General features: G+C 43.1%; 1 protein-coding gene across 7 annotated transcripts in view; it reads left to right on the top strand.

Annotated features, from left to right (window-relative positions):
• The window catches only part of MCTP1 (multiple C2 and transmembrane domain containing 1), a 980,166-nt gene that overhangs the window by 218,722 nt on the left and 749,259 nt on the right, over nucleotides 1-12,185 (top strand). Inside the window, exon 1 of one of the 7 annotated variants that reach the window (XM_068247617.1) lies at nucleotides 3,602-3,689. The exons of 3 other annotated variants lie outside the window; for them this stretch is intronic. In XM_068247617.1, the coding sequence (XP_068103718.1) occupies nucleotides 3,636-3,689 (54 nt within the window). In that variant the 5' untranslated portion in view covers nucleotides 3,602-3,635. Of the gene's footprint in view, nucleotides 1-3,601; nucleotides 3,690-5,700; nucleotides 5,724-5,766; nucleotides 6,183-9,075; nucleotides 9,132-12,185 lie in introns of those variants that run through there. 3 more of the 7 variants (XM_068247627.1, XM_068247608.1, XM_068247631.1) reach the window with 3 other exon arrangements.

The following is a 12,185-nucleotide window of genomic DNA, read 5'->3' as shown; positions in this document are numbered from 1 at the left end:
CAGGAGCCCCCCCAGTTAGATAGTGACAGGTGCCCCCCCAGTTAGATAGTGACAGGTGCCCCCCCAGTTAGATAGTGACAGGAGCCCCCCAGTTAGATAGTGACAGGTGCCCCCCCAGTTAGATAGTGACAGGAGCCCCCCCAGCTAGTGACAGGTGCCCCCCCAGTTAGATAGTGACAGGAGCCCCCCCAGCTAGTGACAGGTGCCCCCACCAGTAACGAGCCCGTTACCTCTGTGTCCCCGCGGGCCTCTCCGGTGTCCCCGCTGGCCTCTCCGGTGTCCCCGCTGACGATGCTGCCGCTGCCTCACAGATCAGACCTCACAGATCGCGGCGACTGAAGCAAGCAGAGCGCGCGCATGACACCCGCGCGGCAGAACGTCACATGCGGAAGTGACTAATGATTCACTTCCGCATGTGACGTACTCCGTGCGGGTACCATGCGCCCTCTGTTTACCTCAGTCGCCGCAATCTGTGAGGTCTGATCTGTGAGGCAGCGGCAGCGGGGGGACATAGGAGAGGCCACAATAAGAGGGAGCAGGCATGGCGCCGATAGCGCAAGCCATGCCTGCATCCCAGGGACACAAGTGGGCCGCAGCAGGTGGCCTGGCGGGCCGGATGCGGCCCGCGGGCCGCCAGTTGGACAGCACTGCCCCTAGATTGACAAATAAATGGGAGACTGAACTCAAACTGAAGTCAAGCTAAAGATAAAAGTCCATGTACATTAGCAACTGAACTTGTCCTTTGGTCAAAATCATGTTAAACTGTTTCCAAGTTGAAGTGAAACTGAACTAAAAAGGTCCATGTACTGTACATTAGCCATAAAGGGAAATAGAAGTGAAAATAAACTTATAATATAATGATTTGTATGTTTAGTACAGCTAAGAAATAAAACATTAGCAGCATAGATATTGTTTCCAGTACAGGAAGAGTTCAGTTGTTATCTATGCAAAAGAGCTTATCTGAGCTCCAGAACCAAAAAAGTTGTGGACAGCACTGTCTTTTGAAGCTCTTATCTTGAATGTCTCTCATTATTTCTTGTTTGTTTATGGTTTTCCTGCAGAGGAAAGTTGAAAGGTCATTAGTTCTGCTTTGTGAAATCATTTAAAATGCTGAGGGTATTGTGTAAACTGCATATATTAGAGAATGATGCATTTTTTATAAAATTCATTATACCATTGTTATAGAATTCATTATACCATAAGTTTTTTTTTTTTTTTTGCTTCAGTGTCACTTTAACACTGTTGCTAGCTTCATTCAAAAGGAACACAAACAGAATCGTCAGTTTTTGTATGGTATAATACACAGTAATATCTATTAGACCTATTTATCAATGCTTAATGTAAAATTCAGCCTTAGGCCCAATTAACATCAGACTGGATTGCCAGTGGCCAATTAGAGCGGGCCCTGCAGTCCAGTTGGAGTTCTGAACAGATGCGTTTCCAGTGGTAAAAACAGAGAAATTGTGCAGGTCACATTTTTGTGTTGCGAAAAGTATTTCTTCTGTCTCAAGCTAAAATCTACTCTATCACTGACCATATGAAGAATTGTAATTGAATGTGTTTTTCATCTGTGTCAAAAGGAAGCGGTTCCCTAATTATACGTAACGAGTTTTTGCAATGACCTCTACAGAAGGGGCAGTTTATCTTTGCAGTAGAGGCACAGCTACTAAAGCGGGTTTTGGAGCAGGTAAGGCAAAGTTTAAAGCTTATGGCAAGTTTTCTTTATTGCTGTTTGTATATTCGTTGAGGATATTTTTCCTCTACGCCTATATAAGTAGGCTTAGTTTACAGGGACATTTCTTAAAACACCTGGAAAACTGCATACAGTGTCAAAGTCAAGTGTTGACCTTGTTTACACATATTAATGCATTTTTGAAGGTTTTATTTTTGCCAACACCCTTAAACTCCACTTGTGTGTATTTGGACATTGCCATGAATGGGTAATTCATATGAAATCATTGTAAGAACTTAATATTGTGACGTTCATGCATTTGTGTTAACTGGGCCTAGAATGGCTCTTATTGAGGTTACCATGATAAGGATTGAGGGTAACACTCTCCAGCCTGGAAATAGACAAGGAAGAATAGCCTGATAGAGGGTCTACCACTCCCACCAAAGCTATAGGGATAGGTCTGTTTCCATTTTAATTCTGCAGTAGATCACAGAAGTTTAAACTTACAAACTTTAAACTAAACTTACATTCATAACTGTACCAATTCATGACATACAAATAGAGAAGGGCCTTGTTCGATCAAGCTTATTGTTTAAGAGGTGGGAGAATGAACAATATCAGGCAAGGGAGCTTGTAAGTGTTTAAAGTGAACCAGAGATCAAGCAAACTAAAGATTTGATACTTACCCGGGGATTTCTCCAGCCCCATAAGCTCATCTGAGTCCCACGCCATCCTCCCATGGTCTACTGTTCAGCTGCGATCAACCCCTGTACCAGCTCTGTCGCGTCCAGTCTGGGTCTTCTGCACATACGCGGACCTCCCGCACATGCGCAGAAGGCCCAGACTGGACCCGAGGATGGCAAGGGACACAGACGAGGTTATGGGGCCGGAGGAAGCCCTGGGTAAGTATGAAATCTTTAGTTCGTTTGATCTCTGGTATAGTATCGATTTACCGCGCATGCGTAAAAACGCATTCAAAATGGTATATTCTTTCCGCATTGTTTGCTTTTCAATTACTGCATTGTTGACCACTTTTAAAGTTGTTACTTTGCTTTATTGATGATCGCTATTTTAAATATCATTGTTCAATTATTACAAAAGATCGTTGTCGTATGTGTGTATGCACATTTAGCCATAAATGATCAATATGGAAGGAGAGGAGAGGTGGTCAGGTCTAGATGGATAGCTATAGGGGAGGCAGTGTTTATGACTTCACCTGAGCCCAAGAACCAGAGAGCTAAGGTTCTCCTTCAGCTGGTACAACAGCCATATATTGAGACTACAGCCCTCTCACAGATTGCATTTGTCCATGGAAAGAACACTGTTTTTTTTAAATGGTGCAAGTGTAAAATATGAACTGGAGCTCATGGTTCTGCAGCTTTGCTCCTGGGTAGGGTAGAGTTTGAAGAGGTGGGCACTGAGATCCTGTTTGAATTTGTTAGAAGTAGGAGAATGTCTAGGAAGACAATGGAGGCAGTTCCAGAGTGTGGGAAACCTAGAGAAAAACAAAACACTAGTTGGCCATAGGAGGAACGAAAAGGGCAGGTGGTGGAGGGTATAAAATATAGGAGGAACATGAGCTGTGTAGTAAAGCATAATGGTTTGAATTTGATTCTGTGGAGATCCCAGTAGAGATTGCACTGAAATTCCATCAATCAGTCGCAGTCTCTTGGCATCCTCGGACATATGGCATCTTCTATATTCAATGTGCTCTCTTTTTTACTCAAGTGTGTTTAATGTTCCACCCGGCTTTTACATTAGTATCCGATTAGAGTGTGGGAGGCGGGCAGATGTGCTAATATTTAAGATAAGAGCTTTGTACTGTAGACTGAAATGATTAAGTTTTAGCCTGCAGCTTGAATGCATCAGTCTAGCTAAGAGTCTGCTCCTGATGTGATTTGAATTCAGGGAGTGACGAGAAGGTCTGCATACTACTGGCTTTCCTCCTCTCTGTATTACTGTAATGCATACCCGGCACTGTATGGATGATGACAGCCCCAGCTGTGATATGGAAGGGGTGAGTAGCTTTATACTATTTCTATAGTCTGGATCTAGTAAGGTGTGCACCTCAAATTAGCTATTTTTAAAGTAAACCGATTATGCAAGAAATATGGAGAGTGCTATTGCTGACTTATTTATAAAGACGTTATTTTCCTGGCAAGAATGCTGATCTTTTAATTGTGTCTTCCAAAAAAGAAAACCCCACTAGGAGCAATTACAGTTCTGGTGTTGTGATTTCCTGATCTGCATGCATGCTCTAGGTGTGCAGGTATTGTAGCCAGAGAATCTCTATGGCAACCAGGAATGCAGCATTCTTCAAGAATGGCAGCATCCATGTTTCTGTTATGAGAAGCTAACTTTAAGGTACACCTTCTAAGGCTGAATATGAAAGCTACAAATGCTGATCTCCTTCTGAAAATGCTAGCTCTCTAGCTTTAATGCTCTTTCTCTGACTATAAGGCTCGATTCACACTGGTATTAAAGAGGATCTTTAATTTAAACAACCCTCCTCCCGGGGATACTTACCTTGGGAGGGGGAGGCCTCTGGATCCTAATGAGGCATCCTAAACCGAGTCCCTCACCCGGACATGCAGGGAGGTTTATCAAAGAACACCTGATCTACATGTTTGTTCCCCATGAATGACAGTAAAAAGCCTTATTATTAGTGACATCCACTATATATTTATTGTATTATACCAGTGACACCCTTTCCCCGACACAGAATGACTTTGTGATATGGATTCTGCAGGTGGGTTTACTGTAAAGACTAGCATAGACTTTGTTTTTAGAAGATTGTACATTTGATTTATTAAAATCATTAAGGAGGGATCACACTTGTGCCTGCAGGAAACACAGATGATTCCTCACATTTTTATATATACGTTTGTCTGCGATTGAACTCTGACTTTTTTTTTTTTAGTAGCCAGTGACTTTCAAGCAGTACCATTATTTTTTTACGCTGCGGTAAAACGCACATTGCTCCCACTGCACTGTGATTGTGCATTGGGAAGCATTATGTGCGCATAATGCATGCGTATTCCGCAATGTGATGTTTGGCAAGTGTGACCCCTGCCTCAATGAGGAATTGCATGCTTTTTGCAGAAAAGTAGTGCAGGTTGTATCTTTTTTTTTTACAACCGCCATACAGAATCGCAGATGGCATCAGGTCCATAGGAAAGCATTATGCTGGATACACACGGTGCGTTCCCGCACTTAATGCGCCGCTCGATTCCCGTCGACTCGATTATTTCTGGCATGTCCGATTCGCGTTTCGATGGATCGTTAGGTCGATTTGGCATACTTTGCATGTGAATCGACCTAACAATCATCGAAATGCGATCTGAAATGCTCGGAAATAATCGAGCGGCCGGAAATCGAGCGGCGCATCGAGTGTGGGAAGGCACTGTGTGTATCCAGCATTAGTTGCGTTTTCCATGCGATTTTGCATTGCAGCAAAACACGTGCAATTTCACCAAGCGTGACGCCCCAACCCCCCCCCCCCCCCCCCCCCCCCCCCCTAAATCAAACCAAATCTATTAAAAACTGCAGGTTTTCCTGACTGAAAAACTGATTGGGAGAAGTTTTCCTTTCAGGTGAGCGTAGGAGGTAACGACAAGTGATCGATATTCAGTCAGATTTATGCTGACTCCAGATTGAATGTCAAGTGGTGCAAGGTAGTGATCCGGGTAATGGATTGATATCAGGGAGAGATTTGTTTATCTGATCAATAATATAGAGGAAAACCATAGAAGGCTGAAGCTAGGGGATTCCCTGCCTGCATACATTATTATAGTCACAAGGATGACGCCATGGATCTCTGCAGGGAGCTCAGTGTGCCATGCACAGCACAGCATGCAGTCCATAACGACCCCTGAAATGATAAACTACCATCTCAGCTGCAGAGCCACCTGTGCCACCTAAATAAAACATCGCAGCGTCGTGCAACAGTGCTTATAGACAGTTTAATTACAGCCAGATCTGCTTCTAGGCTGCCTGAAAAGATACGGAATCCAGTTCCCCTCTCAGATCAGCTTACAGCCGGGTGTTATAGGTTGGTATAGGTTACACTCTGCTGGGTTTGGCTGCCGCTTGCTTGGGACGTGAGGCTGCAGCAGCTTTGAGGGGAAAAGCAACTTGTGGTTTCCATGTACTTCCTTATTCTGTGCCTGAGCTGAGAGGGAATCCTCGCCTGTGTGACAGAAGCAGTGTGCCTGGGATGTGAGACTGCTTGGAGGAGGGGGTGCAGAGAAAGCACCACAGCTTCCCTGGATAAAGCCTGGCCACCTTCCACATGATTAATTCCCCACACACAGCGGTCCCCCAGCCCCTCTGTCACGCTGCTGTGTGCTGCTAGCGGACGGCTGTCACCCCAGCAGCACACAGGGCTGCTGCCCGTCACTGTGGAGGAGCAGTGCCAGGCTGAAGATGTGTCTTGTACTGCTGCAGCATCATGCTAGACCTCTGCAAGCTGAAACAGCATCTAGGCACATTGCCGATCCTTGGTGGCCAGGTAAGGCTAGCAGTCACCCTGTGTGCCATTTTACTGCAACTTCCATCTAGTATGCTGCCTCTGGCTGCTTCTATGCAGGGCTGTAAGGCATGGCGTGTGTGACTGTCCCAGGCTGAGCTTCCATGTGTGACTGTCCCAGGCTGAGCTTACTTACATGTGTGACTGTCCCAGGCTGGGCTTCCATGTGTGACTGTACCAAGCTGGGCTTGCATGTGTGACTGTCCCAGGTTGGGCTTCCATGTGTGACTGTCCCAGGCAGAGATTACTTACATGTGTGACTGTCCCAGGCTGGGCTTCCATGTGTGACTGTCCCAGGCTGGGCTTCCATGTGTGACTGTACCAAGCTGGGCTTGCATGTGTGACTGTCCCAGGTTGGGCTTCCATGTGTGACTGTCCCAGGCTGAGCTTCCATGTGTGACTGTCCCAGGCAGAGATTACTTACATGTGTGACTGTCCCAGGCTGGGCTTCCATGTGTGACTGTCCCAGGCTGAGCTTCCATGTGTGACTGTCCCAAGCTGGGCTTCCATGTGTGACTTTCCCAGGCTGGGCTTCCATGTGTGACTGTCCCAGGCTGAGCTTCCATGTGTGACTGTCCCAGCTTCCATGTGTGACTGTCCCAGGCTGAGCTTACTTACATGTGTGACTGTCCCAGGCTGAGCTTCCATGTGTGACTGTCCCAGGCTGAGCTTACTTACATGTGTGACTGTCCCAGGCTGAGCTTCCATGTGTGACTGTCCCAGGCTGAGCTTACTTACATGTGTGACTGTCCCAGGCTGAGCTTACTTACATGTGTGACTGTCCCAGGCTGAGCTTCCATGTGTGACTGTCCTTCCATGTGTGACTGTCCCAAGCTAGGCTTCCATGTGTGACTGTCCCAGGCTGGGCTTCCATGTGTGACTATCCCAGGCTGAGCTTCCATGTGTGACTGTCCCAGGCAGAACTTACTAACATGTGTGACTGTCCCAGGCTGAGCTTCCATGTGTGACTGTCCGAGGCTGAGCTTACTTACATGTGTGACTGTCCCAGGCTGAGCTTCCATGTGTGACTGTCCGAGGCTGAGCTTCCATGTGTGACTGTCCCAGGCTGAGCTTCCATATGTGACTGTCCCAGGCTGAGCTTACTTACATGTGTGACTGTCCCAGGCTGAGCTTCCATGTGTGACTGTACGAGGCTGAGCTTCCATGTGTGACTATCCCAGGCTGAGCTTACTTACATGTGTGACTGTCCCAGACTGAGCTTCCATGTGTGACTGTCCCAGGCTGAGCTTCCATGTGTGACTGTCCCAGACTGAGCTTCCATGTGTGACTGTCCCAGGCTGAGCTTCCATGTGTGACTGTCCCAGACTGAGCTTTCATGTGTGACTGTTCCAGGCTGAGCTTACTTACATGTGTAACTGTCCCAGACTGAGCTTCCATGTGTGACTGTCCTTCCATGTGTGACTGTCCCAGGCTGAGCTTACTTACATGTGTGACTGTCCCAGGCTGAGATTCCATGTGTGACTGTCCCCGGCTGGGCTTCCTGGCTGCAGGTGTAGTGCTAGGAATGGGATAGCAACAAATTTATATTCTAAACATCCTACTAAATAACACCGATTTCTAAATTTTAATGGCCATTTAAATTTGCTTGTCATTCTTATTATTATGTATTATTACACATTCAGATGATATTTTTTTGCACAAGCACATACATATCTACGTATATCTATAAGCATATATTTTTCATAATTACTATTCGTATTATGCATGTATATGGCCCTGCCTTTATCCACAGCATCTAGTCTTGTCATTAAATGTTTATCTAATGAGCTCACAATGTAATGTCCCTAATATAGTCACAGTCCATTTCTCTGTCACCTTCTAGGTCCCTTTGGGTTGTTTTCCAAAACTGATGTGATATATATATATATATATATACATACACACACACACACACACACAAACACTCTCATTTGTTCTAGGAATACAGAGGTACAAGTCTAAAGACAGAGGTTCCTGTTAAGTCTATGAACACCGTGCATATATATTATACAGTCTAGAGTATTATTACGCAGCATTGTACATGGGGTGTGGGTTGCTAATTTGAGAATAGTCACAGGGAGGGGTATATTTCACCTTGCCCAAAGGTATGTACCTATATACATCGTACATATATGTCTATCTGAGGCAGCAATAATATGTATACATTATAAAGTCAGGCTTCATAAAGTTCTAGAAATCTGCAAACTTATGTATTTGAAGACTGTATATGATATCTGCAATATATATATATATATATATATATATATATATATATATATATATACAGTATATACTGTGTACTTTTTTTTACACTTTTATGCTTAGGGAAATGGCAGGTATATATGGTGAAAATGTACTGATGGTATACTTTACACATCTGTAATTGTCTGCATCTATAATCTGAGATGGGGATGTGTATTTGTAAAGAGATGAATAAAAATACACATTACTAGTTTGGAGGAGATTTAAAGGTAGTATGCCTTGTTTGGAACGTTTGTACATTGGTTAATGGGATGAAATGTATGTATGTGGGTTTTAAATATAGATGTACTGATTGGTACCCTTATGTATTATGTACTGTATATGAGTATTGGAAATTCTGGAGTGATTAGCAATTAAAAGATTAGTGTTGGTGTCCTGTGTGTCAGCACTCTGGCTGTAGCGTTGCATGATTTCCCAGTGCTCAGCTGCTGTACACAAGACACATGTCACGCTAAATGATAGGGCTTCCTGTGTGAGATAGAACTGTGGTACATGGTGTAATGTGAGAGAAGTGTCACATGAGATCTCTCTGATTATGTGTGTTCAGTTAGGTCAGTTTAAAGGCTCCTTCTCAACAGGCATCTGATATTCCTCTGCAGGGATGATAAATACTGTGAAAGCTCAACTCCAGTCAAACAGCCAGTCACACAGCTTGAACTGCTCTCTCTGGTAAGAGATTTGTAGCTACTGTGCATTGAGCCAGTTGTAGTGGCTCTTTGTTAAAAATCCCATCATTTGTTCCTCTTAAAGTGGACCCAAACTCTTGCACAGGACAGAAGGAAAACAGAGAAATGCACCCTGTATGTATTTAGAGAGTTTAGCCTGTCTAATTCTCCCTCACCTGTGACTAATCACCACTGTAATTTTATCTCTCAGCTGTGTGATCTGGCTGCCTTGGCAGTGCAGCTAATTTGTAAACACAGGATGTTAACCCCATGTCTGCTTCCATGAACGCAGGAAGTAGACACACTGCAGATGTATTGCAGCATTTGTATCAGCTGTAACAAAGAAGTGTTTTTCTTTAAAGGTTATGCTGTTGCTTATCTGCTTATCTTTTAGAGCAGAGAGGACGTTCTGAGTTCATGTCCGCTTTAAGTTGCCTGGTTATTTTGTAACGCTGCTTCTCAAACCTCATTCCCCATAGGGGCACAGACATCCATACCTGGCACTGATTATGGGCAGGTAAACAGGTGTGTGAACATTGGAGTCTGTGTCTCTGTTGAAAGTGCATCTTTGCTGTACATCAGCTGTTCTGGATAATTAGGTTGGCTAAACTCTGCTCTAACGTTATGCAAGTTCTCAGCATGTGGAACCTCATACACTTCTCATGCTTGTGTTAACTACGTGTGCTTATCACCATCAATTATATGAAAATATGTTTACGTTAATTACAAAGCAGAAAGCATACATTTTATGATTGATATTATTATAAAGCACCCAAAAATTCAGTGGCACTGTACGGAATGAGAAACATAAATGGAATACATAATGATACAGACAATGGTATACACAACATCAAATACAGACATTGGTGCACAATACAGAATTGTAGACATAGTAATTATTATAGTGACAAATGTAACATGATAAATTCAAGTATAGCAAAAGACAGAAAAAGGGCGAGAGAGTCCTGGCCTTGCAAGCTTACAATCTAGATACAGATATTCTGTTGTTATTAAAAGAAAGGCTGGATCTCTTTAAGGAAAGCTAAATCGAGGCTGCCATATTTATTTCCTTTTAAGCAATAGCAGTTGCCTGGCAGTCCTGCTGATTTTTTTGGGCTGCAGTAGTGTCTGAATCACACACCTGAAACAAGCATGCAGTTTATCCAGCCCGACTTCAGTCAGAGCACCTGATCTGCATGCTTGTCCAGGGTCTATGGCTAAAAGTATTAAAGATGAACTCCAGTGAAAATAATGTAATAAAAAGTGCTTCATTTTTATAATAATTATGTATAAATGATTTAGTCAGTGTTTGCCCAATGTAAAATCTTTCCTCTCCCTGATTTTCATTCTGACATTTATCACATGGTGATATTTTTACTGCTGGCAGGTGATGTCAGTGGAAGGAGATGATGCTTGCTTTTTTGGCAGTTGGAAACAGCTGTAAACAGCTGTTATTTTCCCCAATGCAACAGAACCATGGCCCTGACATCACACTGTGGGAGGAGTTTCACCACAATATCAGCCATACCTAGCCCCCTGCTGATCCGTTTGTAAAAAGGAAAAGATTTCTTATGGGAAAGGGGGTATCAGCTACTGATTAGAATGAAGTTAAATTCTTGGTTAAGGTTTCTCTTTAAAGGCAGAGGATCAGAGGGCCAGCCAGACAATATGCAATGTTTAAAAGGAAATAAATATGGCAGCCTCTATTTCCCTCTTGCTTTAGGTTCCCTTTAAGGATATTTCTAGAAGGTTATTAGTTTACAAAATACCTAGATAGCTAGGGAATAACCCAGAAGTACAAGCGAAGTATATGGGGCTAAAAGAGACAGAAAAGCCCTCTTACTAAAAAGCAACGCTGAGTATAATTTGCCTTCTTAAAAGAGAAGGTATTTGTGATAATTCAGCTGTAAGTTAGTTTTAGTTTCCCATGATGCATCACTTCTGAATATGCAAATCATTTATTTACGCCCCTGAAGCCAGTTTTAAGAAAGCAATAAAACTCAGCATTTCTTTTAGTTTTTGATTTTTATAGTTTCAGCATCTTCTGTGGAGTTGCACAGTAGACATTACATGTTGTAAAGTGACATAAACAATAAGGAGATACAGATAACTTACAGCTAAACATCTCGGCTAATATACTGTACATAGAAATGGAGAATATATACACACATTGCACAGCAGTACTGAAACACAGTAGGAGACAGAGCCCTGCCCTTTCCAGCTTGTAAGGTGATAAAGGATAGAAACAGTAGGTAAAGGAAGCTTCATGTGTGGCGGTCAGTGACAGATTAGTGTGCCGGAGGTACGATTCTATACTGTCAGAAAACATGAGGTTTTAGATTGTACTTAAAGCTGGTGAGGGTGGGTGATTGACAAACAGGTGGTTACAAGCATTAATAGAGGGTGTCGATTGTTAGATAAACATCCCCCCAGTATTTTTATACAATCCGGCTGATATGTTTTATCAGTACCTTTTAGTAATGAAGAGAGACATGTTGTTCACTTGTTATGCTTTCATTATACCACCTAAAAAGGCCCTTTGCTTCAGTGGGTTTTGCCAGTACTTGAGCTTGCCACAATCAACTCTGTATAATGAGGTTGAGCTTTAGAAAGGATGAATCCTATACAAAAAAAAATGAATAAGTATTCATGTATTCATTAGTTCATTAAAAGGGAATGGTTTGGAAGTGTGCACAATTAGCCTGTGCTACTAATAAATGTGCTACATCCGTCAGGGGTACTTGAGATAATATGAGATAATATGAGTGATAGCAGGAAGTACCTGGGACACAGTGCCTTTTACAGAGGGGGAATTACTGACATCTGTGTTCCTCAACACCGTTTAGGAGAAGGATTTTCTTGGCTCCCCTGCCTGCTTTTGCTTTTCTGTTTTTTTTTGTTTTTTTTTACAAAGTATTCTCCATTTTTATAAATCAGATTGCCTCCTTAAGATTGCTTTATTGAAGGAGGGGCAATGGGCCATAATCCATTGACCAAGGAAACACAAGAGAGACAAAAACCAGAAGTCAATAGTTACATAGTTATTTGGGTTGAAAAA

This window comes from Hyperolius riggenbachi, chromosome 1 (assembly GCF_040937935.1).
Source record: "Hyperolius riggenbachi isolate aHypRig1 chromosome 1, aHypRig1.pri, whole genome shotgun sequence".
Taxonomy (NCBI): Eukaryota; Metazoa; Chordata; class Amphibia; order Anura; family Hyperoliidae; genus Hyperolius; species Hyperolius riggenbachi.
Note: the sequence above shows the minus strand (reverse complement) of the source record. Positions and strands in the feature narration are given on the sequence as shown.